This window comes from Lytechinus pictus, chromosome 7 (genome assembly GCF_037042905.1).
Source record: "Lytechinus pictus isolate F3 Inbred chromosome 7, Lp3.0, whole genome shotgun sequence".
Classification (NCBI taxonomy): Eukaryota; Metazoa; Echinodermata; class Echinoidea; order Temnopleuroida; family Toxopneustidae; genus Lytechinus; species Lytechinus pictus.
The window spans coordinates 46,711,474-46,731,806 of record NC_087251.1 but is presented as its reverse complement, the minus strand read 5'-3'; the positions used below and the strand labels follow the sequence as shown (position 1 = coordinate 46,731,806).

Sequence of the window (20,333 nt, the reverse complement as noted above, 5' to 3'; positions counted from 1 at the left end):
CCTAAAAATGATGCTATTGGGTTATGTGAAAGTATGCCACACTCCTGTATTCAGTACAGGTGTGAAAGCAGCATGAAAATACTCTGTTTATCTTATAAAGGACGTAAGTATTTGTCCCATGTAAAATTAACACACTATGGTGTTCACCTGGTATATTACACCCGCCGCTCCAGGCAAAAATCTCCAGAAGGTCAAATCAATCTCTATTTGCTCTAATTATCAACAATGTGATCTGGGGCCTGTTGCAGAGAGAGTTGCGTTTAAACGCAAGTCAAAATATCAAGCGCAAGTCCCGAATACGGGTGCTTCATTGGCTGAAAATCAAGATGCGCAAGATTTTTTGAGTTGCATTATCTTTCTGCAATGGGCCCCAGATTTTGGACATTAAAGGAAAGACAAAAGTGTAGATGAAAATCGAAATAACCGATGTCGGCTCATTCACGTTATCAAATCGGATACAACTATTTCATCTACTCCACCTCTTCCCAACCTACAGGTCCCAGAGTTCAAGAAACCCCACTGCACGCAGCAGAACGTCCCGGGACCCCTGGCGGTCGGAATCAGCGTGTCCTTCGAGAAGATCATCACCGCGGTCCTCCAGGAATCGCAGAGTGACATAGTGAGCTCCTTCGTCAGGCGAACCTTTAGTGATGTTGTTGGCCTCGACCATAGACATGTAGTACAGCCCAATGATGGCAAGGTGCCCAAGTGTGCCATACTAACACATGACTATATTCCGGGGTTCTTAGATGGTCTTTAGATTCACCATGAAGCATTGCATACGTTGCTTACAGTCATTGACATCACATTCTGGGCCCCGTCTTACAAAGAGTTATGATTGATCCAATCAATCATAATTATGGAAATCCATCAGTGTCATAATTTTCAACAGGAAATTGCAATATGTCCTTTGTAAACAAAGGAGAACACACCAAATTGTCAAGAAGTCAATGAATTTATGAATATACATCATATCTAGAATTTTTTTTAACAAACATGCATTTTATATATTGACTTTGCTGGCTTTCCATAGTTGTGATTGATCAGATCAATCGCAACTTTTTGTAAGACAGGCCCCTGGTGTCATTGGTGTATCCATCATTTATCCTCATTTCATTTCAATTCAATTCAATTTGCATTTATTTCATTCTCAATTTCAAAAAGTACATAATACAAAACATGAAAAATTATGTATGTGTGTGTTGGCTTAGTCGGTAGAACATGTGCCTCAAAACAGGGAGGTCGGGGGTTCAAGCCCCAGCAGTGTCAGACCAAAAGGTTTTAAAAGATGGGAGTTGCTGCTCCCCTGTTTTGGCATTTGATGATTTGAGGGACAGAGCAATGTCAATCTGGCTCTGCACAGTGACTGCCAAGCCCACGACCAAATAGGCAAAATACATTTTTGGAGTATTTCTATTTCTGTTTGAAGGATAACAGAAATACAAAACAAGATCAATCATCTTATGACACAAAGTTCACAAGATTTTAACCAAAAAAACCCCCACAATTTACATCAAAGAAGTGACCATACATAATTACAGGCTGCAATCCAATTTTATTTCATTTTCGGTCAGACTGTGTTTTCCAAGGAGCTATGATTTGTGCGATTTACTTTTTTTTTACTTGGCATATATCTTCTCAATCTTGATGCAGTAAGGTGCCTTGTGGCTGAAATTTTGGGAACAAGTAGGGGATGAAAGTTGAGCAAATGTTGTTGGAAAGACGAAACCAATCATTGTCACCTATCATATTCCTTTCATGATATTCAGCAAGAATATTAGGAAAAATTTGAACTACAAAGGATTGCTTTTAAAATCTTTGGGTGTACACATGCTTGTCTGTAGTGCATGTGACCTCCAGAAGAATAAAGTCAATATGGCATGATTTTGGTTCATTTGGTTCATCATTTTTGTCTCACCTGCATAGCAGAGTGAGACTATAGGCGCCGCTTTTCCGACGGCGACGGCGTCAACACCAAATCTTAACCTGAGGTTAAGTTTTTGAAATGACAGCATAACTTAGAAAGTATATGGACCTAGTTCATGAAACTTGGCCATAAGGTTAATCAAGTATTACTGAACATCCTGCCTGAGTTTCATGTCACATGATCAAGGTCAAAGGTCATTTAGGGTCAATGAACTTAGACCATGTTGGGGGAATCAACATCAAAATCTTAACCTAAGGTTAAGTTTTTGAAATGTCATCATAACTTAGAAAATATATGGACCTAGTTCATGAAACTTATACATAAGGTTAATCAAGTATCACTGAACATCTTGCATGAGTTTCACGTCACATGACCAAGGTCAAAGGTCATTTAGGGTCAATGAACTTTGGCCGAATTGGGGGTATCTGTTGAATTACCATCATAACTTTAAAAGTTTATGGATCTGATTCATGAAACTTGGACATAATAGTAATCAAGTATTACTGAACATCCTGTGCAAGTTTCAGGTCACATGATCAAGGTCAAAGGTCATTTAGGGTCAATGAACTTTGGCCAAATTGGGGTATTTGTTGAATTACAGCCATAAATTTGAAAGTGTGTTGGTCTAGTTCATAAAACTTGGACATAAGAGTAATCAAGTATCACTGAACATCCTGTGCGAGTTTCAGGTCACATGATCAAGGTCAAAGGTCATGTAAGGTCAAAGAACTTTGGCCACGTTGGGGGTATTTGTTGAATTGCCATCATATCTCTATAAGTGTATTGGTCTAGTTCATAAAACATGGAAATAAGAGTAACCAAGTATCACTGAACATCTTGTGCGAGTTATAGTAGTTTTCAAAATCAGCACTGCTGCTATATTGAATCGCGTGATGCAGGTGAGACGGCCAGAGGCATTCCACTTGTTAATATATTTTATCCCTTGCTGTACAGTGAATACCAGTTCTTTTGGTGCATTATTAATAGACATCCTTTCACAATTACTCTGAGGCAGTTTCCTCCATTATTCAACTTCACAACCGAAACCATACAACATCAGCCTTGCCATTTATAGAACCTCAATCTTGAGATAAATTTATTTTTAGCAGAATTCCTGTATTTAGCCTTTTTAATAAAATTTTATATTTTCTGCTTAAAAATGGCTCATGTTGCTGTGAGAATGTAGTATTATACATATGGATGTATATTCTGTACCTGTTAAACCAAAATTCCAGTTGTGGTAACAGTGCCAAAATGCATTTGAACACAATCCAATAAACCACTATCCAATCCAATTTATACTTATAGATTTATATACTTGTTAAACTAAATGTCCAGTTATGGTAACGATGTCAAATTGTGTTTGAACACAATCCAATAAACCACCCATGTATTAATGTGTATAGATAAAAAAAATATGTGCCCAATGATACAGTTACAAAATATGTAATTGCACAGAAATGCACAAAATTATCATGGCGTCCCTACCATGTGTTGGGTCTTTTTCCAATAATAATACACTGTCCCACATGTGCTAATCTGTGTTGGTGATCTTCAGTGTGATTGTTTTTCAGATTTCATGATTTTAGAAAGTCAGATTTATTTCCAATTGGTCTAATTGCCAACTCGTCTCGTATCATTTTGTCTACCATCAGTTCGTCCACTATCCACATGGTCTATTTGCTAATTTGTCCATTCACCATTTCATCTAAAAACCAGGTGGTCCAATAGCCTTATAGTCCATATACCATTTGTTCTAATTGGACTAAGTGTTAATTGTGCAAAATGAATGAAAATGAAATGGATAAAAGACCAACTGGTCATGAGACGAAATGGTCATAGACGAACTTGTGATTAGACGAAGTGATGATTGGACCAAATGGTTGTTAGACGAAATGTTGATGGACGGAATGGCTTTAGACTAAATGAAAGTAGACCATGTGGCGAGTGGACGAGTTGGCAGTAGACGAATTGGCAATTCACCGATGTAATGTACCTTATATAGATCTAAGATGATATAGTGATATTAATCCTGATTTTAAAGACTCTCATGCTGCAACTACATTACTTTAGCTTTAACTATTTTTCTTTTATTCTTTTGTGTTTGCAGACGCTGAGTGTGTGTGACATCCTGGTCGTCTCGGTAGGCAGTAGTACCCTGATAAGAGACCGAATCAAGGTGGTCCGTAACCTATGGGCGGCAGGATTCCATGCTGATATACTCTACGATGACTCGCTGGTAAGATAATAATAGCAGCAGTAATAGTAGCTGTGATATTAGTCGTAGTAGTGTAGTCATAGTTGTAGTAGTAGTAGGCAGTAGTACCCTGATAAGAGACCGAATCAAAGTGGTTCGTAACCTATGGGCGGCAGGATTCCATGCTGATATACTCTACGATGACTCGCTGGTAAGCTAATAATAGCAGTAGTTGTAGTAGTGTAGTCATAGTTGTAGTAGTAGTAGACAGTAGTACCCTGATAAGAGACCGAATAAAAGTGGTCCGTAACCTATGGGTTCCATGCTGATATACTCTACGATGACTCGCTGGTAAGCTAATAATAGCAGTAGTAGTAGTAATAGTAGCTGTGGTATTAGTCGTAGTAGTGTAGTCGTAGTTGTAGTATTAGTAGGCAGTAGTACCCTGATAAGAGACCGAATAAAAGTGGTCCGTAACCTATGGGCGGCAGGATTCCATACTGATATACTCTATGATGATTCTTTGGTAAGATAATAATAGCAGCAGTAATAGTAGCTGTGATATTAGTCGTAGTAGTGTAGTCATAGTTGTAGTAGTAGTAGGCAGTAGTACCCTGATAAGAGACGGAATAAAAGTGGTTCGTAACCTATGGGCGGCAGGATTCCATGCTGATATACTCTACGATGACTCGCTGGTAAGCTAATAATAGCAGTAGTAGTAGTAATAGTAGCTGTGGTATTAGTCGTAGTAGTGTAGTCGTAGTTGTAGTATTAGTAGGTAGTAGTACCCTGATAAGAGACCGAATAAAAGTGGTTCGTAAGCTATGGGCAGCAGGATTCCTTGCTGATATACTCTATGATGACTCGCTGGTGTGATGATAATAGTAGTAGTAATATCCTGACCATTAAACTTCTCTGAGTAATATAACTTGTGCTAATAGAGTACCGAAATGATGACGTCACAAAAAACTTTTTTTGCATTTCAGCATTTATGATACCGTATTCTGGTATAGCATGATGAAAAACCCCCCACTTCCAAAATTTGGTGAGAATTGGTACATGGGGGCCTGCGATATAACCTCATGAATACATAATTAGCCCCATTGAAGTCAATGTATTATTGGCCTGGTTCCTAACCTTTAAAAGCCGTAGGACTTGGTAATGACATGGGCTAGTATTGATTTCAACTTAAATCTGTAAAGTACTGAAAAAATAGAATAATTTGTTTTTTTTAAGTTTGTATAAATCTTAAAGGGGAATCCAACCCAAATAAAAACTTGTTTTTATAAGAAAAAGAAAAATCAGACAAGTTGATAGGTGAAAGTTTGAACAATATTGGACAAACAACATGAAAGTTATGAATTTTTAAAAGTTGTAAATATTGGTAATCACTATACTCATGGAGACTTCAAATTGGCCGCATATGGGATGTCATAGTGATGTAAGGCAAGGACTATTCTTCCATGTACTCCAATACATATTATGGCTAAAATGTCATTTTTCCCAAAATTTTTATTTCAAATTATATTTTTCATTCATGAGGACATTAAACAATATACTACCTTGGTTATATTTAGATTACTGCCCCAGGGGAATGGGTACTTAGGAAAAAACCACAAATCCCTGATAATAAAGTACATGGCCTAAGGGAAAGTTGTCCTTGCCCCTTGTCATAATTTACTTACCCAGTTGCCAATTTGTAATCTACATACTATAAGTGATCTTAATTTTAAAGCAGCTATAACTTTCTTATTGCTTATCCGATTTCTTTCAAACTTTCACCACTCTGTTTAATTTATTTTTCTCCTTCCCAACATATCATTTTATGGCCAAGGCTGGATTCCCCTTTAAATAGATATGAGTACTTTTAGTTCCTTGATTATGTCACTGTATGTTATTTGCTGGATGTTCTCTGTGAGATGAAATTATGAGTTTATGAATAATCAATATTTGTTTCCTGTTCTAGAGTCTAGAAGAAGCGCAGGACTATTGCAGAGCGATGGGGATCTCTCATCTGGTAATCCTGAAGGATTCAGAAACATTGATAAAGGTTAGTTATCCTCTATACCAGCAAGCAGTGAAAAAGTAATTGAATTGTTTTGTGATACAGCTGTGACATATGTTGATGCATTTGACGATTGGTTTATTTTGCCTGATTATTAGAAAACATAGATGCTTAATCTAAGTAAATGAGGAAAATGATAACATGCAGCAATGCCTACTCTTAATGTAGCTTGTTGCATGCATGCAAATGAGAGGCTGAATGTGCAATATTCATACCATTTCACTCTTACCATCCAAAATGTACCGTTGCACAGGTAAGGAGGTGACCTCTCAATACGATTCAATTCACTGCGCTTAGTAAATAAACACAGGTCCAATATGCTCAGGGCCTACTGGCTAAATGCGCTCGAGGGATTTTGCTTTTAGCTTTCAATACTTCTCTCCTCATTTTCAAAGATTACGAGAGACAAAAAAATCAAATATAGTTCGTATATTTGCTTCTTGCCTCTTAGGCGTTGTACAACAAAAATAGCAAATATGCTTATTCTTGTAGTGGTATGACATTTGATGAAAGAATCACTCTTTTCAACTTGGCTGTGCCTCGTTTAATAGAGCATCTTTCTTTCACCTGATGCAAAATTTTGTATTATCACCCTTATGCCTATTCATTATTTGTATTTGTTGTATGCTATATGGTGATTAATCTGGTTTTGATGGTGGTATTTTCAGAGTATTTTTAGGTTGTTGGTTTGTAATTGCAATGAAAATACGGAGCAAGTTCAAAATCTATGGCATACTCCTTTGCTTTTGTGTTATTAAATTATGAGTGCTGCCATCCAAGGACAAAAGGAAGCAACTCTCTGGAATGAGTTTCTTAGTTAATGAGGAAAATGTGTCATTGTTTTATGTAGAAATACACAGAGTTACTTGTTTTGAAATGTCTATATTTCAGAAATTAGGGGCTATGTGACTCCAATTACTTTAGCATCATGTAGAAATCACAGAAAATATCCCAAAGCAAGAAGAAAAAAAAAATTTGCTTCCTATGTCATGGCAGGGCAGAGTGAGTGGTTTTGAGGTGTTCCACCATATTGGTAGTAATATACAATGTTTCTTTTGATATTAAAATAAAAATTCTTTGCCTAAATCTTTCAACAAGAAATTCTTCCTTTGATTGTTATTTCAGGTCCGTTCCTTCGACAAGGAGAAGGTCATTGTCGAGTCATCGGTCAATTTCTATAACCTTGTTGAGCATCTTCAAATGAAATTCAGTAAAGTGTAAGTTTACAGAATATATCCTTTCCTCTCGGATAGGAGACTACTCTGTCCTTTATAATTCTCACAAAACTAGTAATTTTTGCATTAATTATTGTCAGGGCCCACAAGACTGTTATGCAGGGATACTACTTTTCAGACTCAAGTCTGAATCCAGACTTTTTAAACATATTTTCGGCCATATATGAAAGGGGTCATTCTAGATGATTTTCAGGCATTTTCCTCAAGCATAAATGGCATCCATGTTTTTTTTTGTTTTTTTGCCTTATCTTGGGGCTGTGGTCAATTCTGCTTAACACAAACTGATTATTTTTGTTGTTACATTGATTCATGCATTAAAAATGAAAAAAAAAATGCATTAATGAGTGGTGTTTGGTTTACTGGCAAAACCACGAAACATTGCAGTGTACTTTCCTTGTTGCATCTGCTGACTCCCAAACAGAAAGTCTATGTGGTAATGGCTACTTGGGAATTAATCATATTGGCCCGTAGTCGGGTTTAACTTAAACTCAGGTTTAAAGTTGTGGTTTAAAGGTCAAGTCCATCCCAGAAAAAGTTGATTTGAATAAATAGAGAAAAATCAATCAAGAATAATGCTGAAAACTTCATCAAAATCGGATGGAAAATAAGAAAGTTATGACATTTTAAAGTGTCGCTTATTTTTCCCAAAACAGTTCTATGTTCAAATTAGAGAGTTGATGATGTCACTCACTCAATATTTCTTTTGTTTTTTATCGTTTGAATTATACAATATTTCATTTTTTACGGTTTTGACAATTATGACCATCTTGTTTGAACCACAAAATGTTAAAGCAATCAAATTCCACATGTTAAGGGAGGAATGAAACTTTGCTCACATGACAATGAGGAGAAAATTCAAATATTTCATATTTTATATAATAAACTACAAAAGAAATAGTGAGTGGGTGATGTCATCGGTCCCCTCATTTGCATACTGACCATGGTGTGCTTATAACTGTTCATGAAATTTAGCAAAACTTTAAAATGTCATAACTTTCTTATTTCAGATCCGATTTTGATGACATTTTTAGTGTTATTCTTGTTTGATTTTTCTCTTTCTATTCAAATCATCTTTTTGTTGGGGTGGACTTGTCCTTTAAGTATGGATAGCCAATTGTTACATAAACCACTAACAGTAGAGATATCATATTTCAGCTCATTTGGCTCTCAAATCATTCATAATTGTCTAGGAAGTATAAAAAGATGATTGTCTTCACCATTGATGAATCAGGAAAGAGCACAGTAAACATAAGAAACATACAACTTAATAAAAATTTTGACACTTTTGGCTTCCCATAATTTCAGCACAGAGTTAGACCATGGTCTGAGTTAAACCTGACTTCAGAATACGGGCCATTGTGAGTGACTTTCACTGACAGCTGTTATAAGCTACTAAAATCTTTGCGTCTCATTGGCTCAGAACAAATCATTTGGTGAAAATCACTTACTAATTGCTCCATGATATTGAAAAAAGTAATCTCCATATTCACAAACACGAATAAATACCACCATATTGAAAAAACAGGGGGGGGGAGATCACAGAATGATATGTTAATATATTATATAAGTAATGAAGTAAGATATGGCTTAAATTAATTTTATATTTTCACATAGTGAGTTGACAGAGCAAAGTCCTCAGGTGGCCTCTAAGAGTAAGAGTATATACGACGTCAACCAAGGCAGTGGTCTTCCTCAGTATAGGGTCGACTTCATCACCATGGACAAGCTGGATAACAACGCAAGGAAGAGATATGAACGACAGGTAAGGTCAAAGGTCACATGTCAAAGGTCATAATTCATATTGATGCTCTGTATGTGGTTGTGTTGGTCTTTAATTTCAAACTCAGTTACATGTATGAATCTGCCTCTGTATACAGTGTAATTTTGAACCAATTGTGCATGAACAGTTTTAATAATAATCAGTTTATTTGCAACATAGCCTATTGACCATATCTTCCAGTTTCCGATAATTGTCATTTCCCTCTTGGTTTAACACCACTTGATGTACAAACAAAAATGATAATAGACTAAGTGACCGTTATATGTAAAATGGAATCTTGTTTAAGAGGCAATTAGAACGTTTAGTCATTAGAGATGATGATAGTTAGCTTCAGCTGATATTATACCAAGTGATGTAAAGATATTTGGTATTCAAGGTGTTAATTTTTTAACATTCATTTTCCTTGCTTTCAAACACTATGTTCACTTTTGTAAATTTAATACCAAAACCCCCAATATTGTGGAATTCAAAGCTCGTATCAAACGCATTAAGGATATTGAATATTTTTGGGCGAAGAAAAATGGTAAATTACCTGTACATTTTAAAGAATATAGATTCGATATTTAATTTGTCTTATGTATCTGTCTCTACAAACTTATACATACTTCAGTGCTGCTCTGTTTAATCATGTAAATAGCTTGTTGATTTGTTTGATTTATATTGTAATATATACTTTGATCAATAAAGATTGAAAGAAAAAAAATATATACCAAGTGATGAATTTATCAAAAGTACTTAGACCAAATGGGTTTTGTCATTGATTGAAAGTGGACCAAATTACTCTAAATAGTAATTCAATTTTGGGTAAGGAATAACTTTCCATTTTTACTGACATCAAATTCTGGGTTACTATATCAATTATAATGTCATAGGAGATACTAATGATCACACAAATTACGTTAATTTTTTTTTCGTAGTTTATATTCTTAACATTGCTATTTTGTGTTTTATAGATCCAAGTGAGGATAGAGTCTGTACTGGAGATGTTTTCTTCACGCTGTATAGTGGTGGTCATTGCTGTAAGTATTTAAGAAATGATGATGATGATGATGTTTATAATAAATCTGTAAAATATTGATATATTTGTTATGGTTGAATGAAATATGAATAAATGAATGAATAAATAAATGAATGAGTAAGTGGGTGAGTGAGTGAGAGAGAGTGAGTGGAGTAAGTGTATTAGTTTTATTTGTGGAAGAATTCTGGTTATGCAAAAGTGGCAGTGGTGAAGAGAGTAGAAATTTTGAGTACAAGAGACAAATTTTCATGACTTTATGTTTCTAAAATTTATATATGTGTAAATTAACATTCTTGGATCATTCCTTGATCTTATATTGGCTAAGCAATAATTTTCACTGAAATTCATTTCATGTGATGTAATGCTTATCAGAATCTTTATCTCACTCTAAATTCCCTCATTATTTTAATGCTGAAATGTAGCTATCTCAGTACAAGCTGTTAAAACGTTTTATCATAACTGTCCTGTATTCTTTTTGTACAGGTTGATCTTCCTCTGTGTGTGTTGAAGAACATGGCTGTCATGTTAGATGTAAGCTATTAACTGTATATCTATTTCATTTAATTTAATATTAGGAGGGTGAAACATAGTTACAAGGTTTAGTAACTTATAGGATTCATTTTCATGATCGATATTAAATACATATAAATATATATGTTTAAACATGAATTTTCCCCACTCTGTGCCAAGAGCTAGAATATGGTATTCAATCCAATTTGTTAGAAATGTGATGATTATAGGTGTTCTACATTGCACAATCTAGAGTAGATGTGAACAGAGAAGATGGTGTAATAAGAATATGATCAACAAATACAAAGAAAAACAAATACACATACCTGACAATCTCACGACAACTGACAGCTACTTAAGATGGGCTAAGGGAAGCCTACCCCCAATAAAGGATTGATTTGAATAAAAATAGAAATTAAAAAGAGCTAAACACTGAAATTTCATCTAAATTGGATGTAAAATAAGAATGTTTGATACGTTCAAATTGTATTCAATTTGAAGAGGAAAAGAGACATACAGACATAGCAAAATATTATATATAGGTAATACATAGTGCATTATTGAATAGGCAATTAGATAATCGGCACCTCATAATTCTAAATTATTGTTATAATTATCATCTGCATCTTTATTCTTCTTATCATTATAATTTTATTATCATCATTATCATCATCATCATTATTATTGTTATCATAATTATTATTATTAATATTATTATCATCATTATCTTTATTATTATTAATATAAATAGTATCATTATCATCATCATGTTATCCCCCCCTTTGTCTTTCAGTTTGATAGTGATGGAAACTCATTCCAGGCTAGTGTTTCATCAGTAACAGAGAAATACAACAAATACAGGAAATATATCAACAAAATTGCTGATGAGATGTTCGAACTCAAACAAGAAGAAGAGTAAGAGAAGTTTTCGTCAAAACTTTTTGTTCTTTTTGTTGTTGGTTTTATTCCATTTTTAAGCCACTCTCTGTTTCTATAAATTATTTATTTCTTATTCTTATGTGTTATTTTTTTTGCATTTTATTTCAATTTCAATTCAAAATGATTTTATTTTCCAAATCTTAATAACATACATCAAAATCCATGATCGATAAAATTCATTTTTTTTTTCCATTCTCAATCTTTAAATTATTTATTTATATCATTATTGTATATTTTTGTTGTTCATTTGTATGCTTTTTAATTATGAAAGATGGTGATGATCAATGCCATTTTGCTTGGGCATTTTAAGTTGCAATTAAACTGTTTGCAACATAACCTAAATGTTTTTAACAAAGTGTACTCTGTTGTATACCATTGCTCATCCATGAAATAGCTTTTGCATATATTGTTTGTTTATTAACATACTATTTCTTTTGTTGTCCTTCTTCCCACCCTGCAGTGGCAACGTTCCGTTGGTGTTATACACATACAGAGAAGATGGTTTCAAAGTGGTACTATGACCAGTATCTCATCATGATGGTATCTCAACTGAAATAAGGGGAGCATTCCATGAAATGAATAGACAGTAATTTACACTGACAACTGTTATAAGCTACCGATATTCTTGCATATGATTGGGTTAGAACAAATTTGTCGGTGAAAACCACAGGATATTTGCTTCATAAAACACTCCTGGAGCCCGTAACACAAAGCTTAGCAATGATCATAGAACAAATTTTCACTATTGATGCATATACTACAATGTACAATCAATCGTTAAAATCATCATTCTTATCTGGCTTCCAATCATTCAGTACTTCATGTACAGGGGAGTGTTTCACAGAGATTTTTGTCAGTGGTTTTCACTGACTATTGTTATAAGCTACTGGAAATCCTTGATTCTGATTGGCTGAAAGCCAATTTGTCAGTGAAAGTCACTGAAAAAAACTCTGCATGAAATGCTCCCCAGGGGAGCGTTGCATGAACCATCTTGTCAGTGATTTCCACTGACCAAGTTGCTCTGAGCCAATCAGATGCAAGGATTTCAGTAGCTTACAAAAATAGTCAATGAAAATAATTGGCTATTTCTTTTGTGAAATGTTCCCCTGATCTGTGACCAAAAGAAAATGGCAAATTTGAACACCATGATATGAATAGCCATCTGTCTGTAAATACAAACTAGACATGGTTCACGGCAATCTTTTTCCTTATTCTTCATCTACCTGATTTCACGCATGCCCTTGAGAAAGCTTTTTAGTATACAAATAATGAATGTTTATGAGTGCAGTGGACAGTATACTTCATGAGGTGAAAGATGAAATGATCCATTCAACGAGGCATAGCGGAGTTGAATGGATTATTAATTTCATATTTATTCTGTTCATTGTTCGAATGAAAAGAACATTCATTATTTGTTTTATATGACACCCAAAATATAGATCTTTGTCATTTGACATTTACAAATTTGAATAAAAGTGCATTCTGTCCGAATGCGGCCTGTCAATTGTCGCATACATTCAACACGACCATTGCAAACACACGTGTAGCGCCTGTGGTGTCGGCACGTGTGCAATGTACAAAATAGTATGGATCCAAAATTGCACGATGAATGGATGCAAAATTGCACGGATGATGACGTCATTGTAAAATTGGCTGAATGATCGATATCAAACAACCAATCAAATGACAAGGATCTATCTTAGTGTCATATAATTGCTACTAATCATTAAAGTAAATGTCTCTAGGTCTGTTGTACACAATGGTGAGTTATAAACTCAAGGACCCAGTTTACATCTTGGCTCATTTTACATTCCATATACTAGCAAGAGAAATAGATAAAAGTGTATGTGTATGTTTGGTTTATAGTACAGGCGACTACCCTTAATTGTTCAAACCATTATACAATGAGCATGGACCCCGTAAAGTTGATGAGAACTTCCATGTCATTCACAAAAAGCTTGTCAGATCGGATGCAATTTCAATTCACTGTCACCCTGCTTGCATAAAACTTTGAAGAGATTTGTTTGTCAGACAGCCCCTAATTTGGGGGTTACTTTATACGTTTGAGGTCCATGAGTAACAATGTAACATTATATCCCAAAGGAGAGGTTTGGGTGTAAAGTCCTGTTTTAGTGGTCGCCTGTCTATAGCAGCCACTTGCCTGTAGTGACCACTAAAACTGCTTCCCATGGAGGCATGTTATGTGTATAAGAACTTGTCAATAGCAATCACCTGTCTTTAGTGATCACTAAAACTGATTCCCATGGAGGCATGTTATGTGTATATGAATCTTTCTGCAGTATAGTAGCTACGTCTCTGTAAAGGAAAAGTTTTGTGTTTGCCTTGAGGGTGGGCACTATAGACAGGTTTCACTGTATATTATAAAATCATAGAAACTGACACAAATGTCCATCAAGTAGGGATGTTCATATGCCCCGTGGAAATATCATAATTACTGACAATCATGAGATTTTTTTTATTGTTCACTCCTTTCTCTTTAAAAAAAAAAATTAAGATTCATAATGTCTTTATGTATCAAGTACTTAGTCACTTTGTTATATACTAGTACATAAATGTCCACTTTAGTCTTCCAGCCACTGTATATAATGTTATTTTATATTGAGATTGAGGCAAGTGATCAAGTGTTGTATTCTCCTTTATGGTTTACAGCTCTTATATTGTATTTGTTAATTTGATTTGTCAAAGAGACAAAATATGTATAGATTTTATCCACATTTCAAGCTTAAAGCAAATGTAAAGCCGTTCTTTTTGTACCTTTTGTATTATAGAAAGATTAATTTATTTTTGGTGCTAAAGATCTTATTGTGACATTAATGGTTAATAGGGGGTATGACATAAAGCTGTTCATAAAAACACAATGAACTTGACAAATTATTAGATTGTTGCAAACCAGTTTCTAAAGCAAACATGTTTTTAATCACCTTATTTTATAAGTAGGGCTATTAATTTCAGGTTTTCTGCACCCGGGTACCCTTGTAAATTTCAGGCGGGCACCCAGATACCCAAAATTGATCAATTCAGTAAGGGTCTAACAAGCAGGAACTAGTCTGAAGACTTCAGACTGTGTTTAGACATCTTTGGCTCTATCCTGCATAACTTTCTAAACATTTTTTAATAGAAGAAACAGTCCCAACCCTTCATTTAATGTTATAATTCTTGTGAGCACTATACACTTATGTGAAAAATGTATAACTGTAGGATATCTTTGTGCAATTCACCAACTCATTCAAATTTGAGCTAATAAATAGGCACCGCTACACTATGCCTTGCTTTCCTAAAAATATGTGTTTATTTGTATTTTGTCACTGCCAAAGTGGTGATCTCAATTGATGATGTAAACTAGAGTATATTACATGTGTAAGAGTGATTCTAGAAGAAAATTGATTGAGAATGATTCTGTGAATGACTGAACTTGCTGCACTGGTATTACATCTAGGTCTGGGTGGAGGTTGACGGTTCACCAAGTGAAGTTCTGAAACAAGACTGTTGGAAAGGTTTAATTCAGACAGATTGACGAGAAAAGAAAAAGGAGAATGGAAAGGCAAGAAGATACAAGATGAGAGAGAAAAAATGTAATCTTTTTTTAGATATGGTGAAGTGCTGAGGACTGTAAACCACGACAGACGTAATATGATGGCTTGAAGCAGGAGAAATGTAGACCAGGAGCAGAGTATAAAGAAGTGTCTTATCGTTTTGAGCAGCTTGACTGCAGACCTGCCAACCTCTGCGAATGAAAAAGTGTATTCTGTGATAGAAAAAACTGTTTTCCCCAAAAAACTGTATTTCATAATAAAATACGTGGCGCGCTCATCGTAGCACTCAAGCTGCATGCCAGCTAAAATGCGCACTGCTCTTGCAGATGAAAAAAAAAAACATGTGTATATCTCACCCTGGTTTTAACAAAATGATTTTTTTTTTAAAGTTACCTGAAATTACATTAATCCAATAACCATATTTGTGAAAGTTTTATGAAATAGAGACATGATTTTTTTTTTTTTTACAAAATCATATTATTTAAAGAAAAAACATACTTTGGTACAAGTGCTCTTCTAGGTGTTCAAAGACTTTGAAAAGTAAATTTTAGTGTAGACAATCATTGCTTTTAGGTCATTTGAGGGTAATATAGCAGTCACAGCAATTCCACAAACAGATGTAATAAAGAACAGATTTCAACTAGTGTCGCTAATGAGAATCAAAATCATTGGATTTTACAACTTTTGGTAGGGACGCCTTTATCTGCTTTTGCATAAATGGCATCTACAGTAGGCCTACATTCTACAGTAGTCTGCCTTCCATAATTTGGATAATGCTTTAAGTCAAACCATTTTTCAGGTCCATTGCCAACCTCTAACAAAAAAAGTATTCTTAAAATCTTAGAAGGAAAAAAAAGTATTTTTTGACAAAAATTAAAGATTTGTCTCAACGTAACAATCGCCAGCCTGTTGTAGTGAGATCGGTGAAAAAAACATGTGAAATTACTCTACTTGAAAACTTGATTATTCATCATTTTAAACATGTGCTCTTAGGCAAGAATTTACTTGTTCTTTGCATGCAACAAATTACTGGCCCGACAGTGATTTTTACTGGTCTGGGACTGTCGGACCGGCGCTAGTGTCATGCACTGTGTATAATACATACTCCATGATCGGAAATTTAAAAAAAGTAACAAATCATACAAAAAAAGTATTGGTGTATTCCTAGCAAAAAAAGGAACAAATACCCTAAAAAGGGAACGGTTGGCATGTCTGAAATGCAGATTCTACTGTATGAACAAGCGTACTGGACATTGGGTAGGATTTATTACCAGAGTATTCCGTGGACCCTTTGTTTCAGGGAAAAGATGGAGAAAGTGAAAAAAAAATTAAGAAAGATTTTTGGGGTTAATCATCAAACACCTTCAATCAGATCTTGATCACTACTTTATTTATTTTGATCATGCTAAGACAGGTGATCCACATGTTTCAATGCTTTTTTTCTATTCAACTTGACTCTTTTGTCCCAACCATTGGTCTAGATTTCATTGTCAAGTAGCAGCCAAGAATTCATTCATGTCCTTTCATAAAGCCAAGGAATGCTCAACTTCTGTTTTTTCTACTATCATTACTAGATGTTTTACTCACTCGGTAACAACCAGCCAGTTACAATTAAGCATGAGAGAGAGACCTCAATATCAAGAACAAACCTTCACTGCATTCAGTATGAAGTTTTCACCCAGTGGACATATACAGTTTCTACTAGCCAACCTCATTTTCTTTCAATTCAGCAAGAGGCTTTCCAACAGTTGTGGATTATTACATATTGCATTTTCTACAGTTATATTTTCCATCACGAGAACCAGTTTTTACTTACGTCCTTTTGGTTTCCATCTTTAAATATCTATCGCTTGTGTTATCCAAGTTGGAGTTGTGCAGCATTTCTATGGAGAACACTTCACTCACTCGTATTGCTATCCCCATGCATTCTGTCAGGGCTTCGCAGGAGTGGTGGTCATTGCATCATGACCTCCATACTCTTCATTTGTTAATATATTTCGCACTTCTGTTGTCAACAGACATAGGCCGTCAGGCTCTTGTTAATTAAAATGTGTAAATTGGTATTATCGCTTGACTTCTTTCTCATTTGGAGGACTTGTCAACTATTTCTGCATCAAGCACCGAAGGCTGGTGAGTTTATTTGTCTGTATCATAGAGGGTTTAATTTCAATTGGTCTAATGCCAATTGTACAATTACCAACTCTTCTACTATCACTTGGTCTACCATCAGTTCGGCCACTATCCACATGGTCTAATTGCCATTTTGTCCACTCATCAATTCGTCTAATAACCAGTTGGTCCAATAGCCATTTAGTCCATACACCATTTGTTCTAATTGGACCAACTTTTAATTGGGCGAAATGAATGAAAAGAAAATGGGTAGAAGAGCAACTGGTTAAGAGACAAAGTGGTCACAGACGAACTGGTGATTAGATGAAATGTTACTAGACAGAATGGCAATAGACGAATCGGTAATTTACCTTATAGGTAAACACTTAAAAATGCACTAATTCACTGATTATATCTTGTAGAATTGGACCATATTGGGTGAAATGAAATGAGAGGGAGAGGAGCGGGAGAAGACCAATTAAATCAGCAATTTACCATTTTAAACTGGGCGACACAACGGAAGTCCGTACTACCCAATCATCAAATTTACCCAAAAACTTATGAACTATAAGGAGGAAGGAAATAACATTGGAACATTACAAAATACTAGGAGTCTCACTTATACAAGAACAGACACTTTATTTGACAAAAGCAATCCATGCTGATCTTGAAATAAATAAAGTTTACTTTCTCATTAACCCTAAAAAGATGGGGGGGGGGGGGCTGATTCAGTATGATGATCTTGAAATGAATAAGTCTACTTTCTCATTAACCCTAAAAAGATGGGGGGGGGGCTGATTCAGTATGATGATCTTGAAATAAATAAGTTTACTTTCTCATTAAGCCTAATAAGACGGGGGGGCTGACTCAATATTTTTCGCAATAAATCCACCGCGCAAATTTTTTTGACCGCGTCACTCGCAAAATATTTTTACTTCCAAGTCTCCCACAACTTTTTAGACCAAAATTGCGATCCCCGGGTACGCGGTTCCGAAATTACGCAACATTTCGTAAGTGTATGCAGACCCAAAATTGCTCAAAAACATAAAATTTGTGTACAAATCCAATGCAAATGGTGTTTTTAGCCAAAATTCATAAATGTATCATTTTTCCTTTTACTGATTAAAATACATTAATTTTGTCTTGTTTGTGGTCAAAATAAAGTACCCGACAATTTCCATCGAAAAAAAACAAAGAAAAAAAGAAAAAATGTGATGTTGAAATTTAAAAAAAGTACATTTGATCAGATTCCTATCAAGAGTCCAGGAACCAAAAATAAGCATTCTAGGGGCATTATATAGTTAATTAATTTATTTATGCATAAATTAGCAATGAGATTTTTCACAGAATTTTATCTTGTAGTTTTGTAGATTATGCCATGGGTAACGTGCGTGCCAATTTTCATCGCGATCGCAGGATCGACAGCTGAGATCACAAAGGGGTGGCTGAATCAGCCCCCCCCTCAGTCTTCTTTAGGCATCGAATTTGCCCAGTCTATTTAGGGTGAATACAAACAAACATGCAACAACAAGGTTCTTTCTCATGTAAATAAAAGAAAAGACTGGTATCTTTGACAAGAATCCCTCAATATCTTTACTAAGTGAGGAATAGCAAGCTTATTAGCCATGCATTCACTTACATCAATTTCTTTTCAACCCTATAGTACTTGCTAGAACTTGGAAAAATGGAATTCATGTCTTCAAAATCAATGAGTTGAGTCATGGGTGGTATAAGAGGTGTCAGTTGAGTATCAATAAATTCTTCTTCATATTTTGGTGAATTTAAAACATAATATTCAATAATATCTTAACATTAGCCCTTGAAAATTGAATTACTTTTTTTATAATAAATGTATGAAATCATGCAATCAGAACGTCACGATACAAATTTCCATTATATTATATTTTAAGACAGAAAATTACCACTCTTGACAAATTGGCCCCCAGAAGCATGAAATAGAATATATTTAATATTTCACGAAGCTTCATTTAATATTGTACCTTATGCTCTGAAAAGTGTGCAAAAAATATCAAAATTATATATTTTTTTTTCCTTTTTATGAAAAACAAGTCTGTCATATTGAGATTTAAAAAAAAAGGTTTGGTGAGGAGAACTGCATTTTGAGGCTTTTGCAGGAGATTTTTGAAATTTGTAATGGATATTTTCATCCATAATTGTCTCTGTATTGCAAATGTAGAGTTTGCAGTTGTATGTCGTCTTTAATTAAAATTGCACAGATGCATGGGAGACTGTCCAGACTTGGGGCATTACATTGCATACACATTATCAAGTTGAAGGTAATTGTGTGATCTATGATATGAACTTGCATACAAGTACATCGCCCATCTGTCAAGAACGACCATTTTTATCAGCTTTTGTGTATGAGGATGGTGTTCACCATTTAACTCTTAACATGCCATACACACTACTAACCCAACGCCACAGTGCTAATCCGATGCTAATTCCCTGTGCCAGCCACAAAACCCCCCTGTGCCACATTGATTTTTGGATCGCGAGTCGTATTCACTCTTTTCAATAGTCATGATTACAATTGCTTGTAACTCTCTAACGATTAGTTTATCCACAAAATATTGTGTAGTAAAGTTGTAGGAAATTTCATTACCCTTAATAATGGTGTCCTCTTTATATGGATTGGTTATTATCTTTACCGCTAAAATATGAGTTTTATCAAGTAGTTCCATTTTGTGGAGTGTATTGTATGGATAAAAAAACCTAGGTCTCTTTCCTCTCGGAGGCGGAGCCTATATCTTGTAAAAAATGTAGAAATACTCGAAAAAGTCGAATGTAAACCGCGAAAGTTGATCTGTCAGAAAGCAGAGTTCGCACTGCACACAATAGTGCTAATTACGGCGTGCATGCGATGCGCAATACAACGCAAAACGGCGTAACAATGATTGTAATTCCTAATGTGCGCAGTCATGCACGAAGCAGGCGAGGGTAGGAAACAATGCAAGCACAAAGCAATCAATAGTAGGCGT

The 20,333-nt window shown here is 35.0% G+C and overlaps 1 protein-coding gene across 2 annotated transcripts in view; it reads left to right on the top strand.

Annotated features, from left to right (window-relative positions):
- The window catches only part of LOC129264312 (eIF-2-alpha kinase GCN2-like), a 56,169-nt gene extending 41,201 nt beyond the window's left edge, over nt 1–14,968 (top strand). The window contains exons 30-38 of one of the 2 annotated variants that reach the window (XM_064102917.1): nt 497–700; nt 4,038–4,166; nt 6,091–6,174; nt 7,315–7,406; nt 9,039–9,186; nt 10,158–10,223; nt 10,706–10,753; nt 11,526–11,647; nt 12,132–14,968. In XM_064102917.1, the coding sequence (XP_063958987.1) occupies nt 497–700; nt 4,038–4,166; nt 6,091–6,174; nt 7,315–7,406; nt 9,039–9,186; nt 10,158–10,223; nt 10,706–10,753; nt 11,526–11,647; nt 12,132–12,192 (954 nt within the window). In that variant the 3' untranslated portion in view covers nt 12,193–14,968. The remainder of the gene's footprint in view (nt 1–496; nt 701–4,037; nt 4,167–6,090; nt 6,175–7,314; nt 7,407–9,038; nt 9,187–10,157; nt 10,224–10,705; nt 10,754–11,525; nt 11,648–12,131) is intronic. The other variant, XM_064102918.1, reaches the window with a different exon arrangement.
- Nucleotides 14,969–20,333: the final 5,365 nt, after the last annotated feature.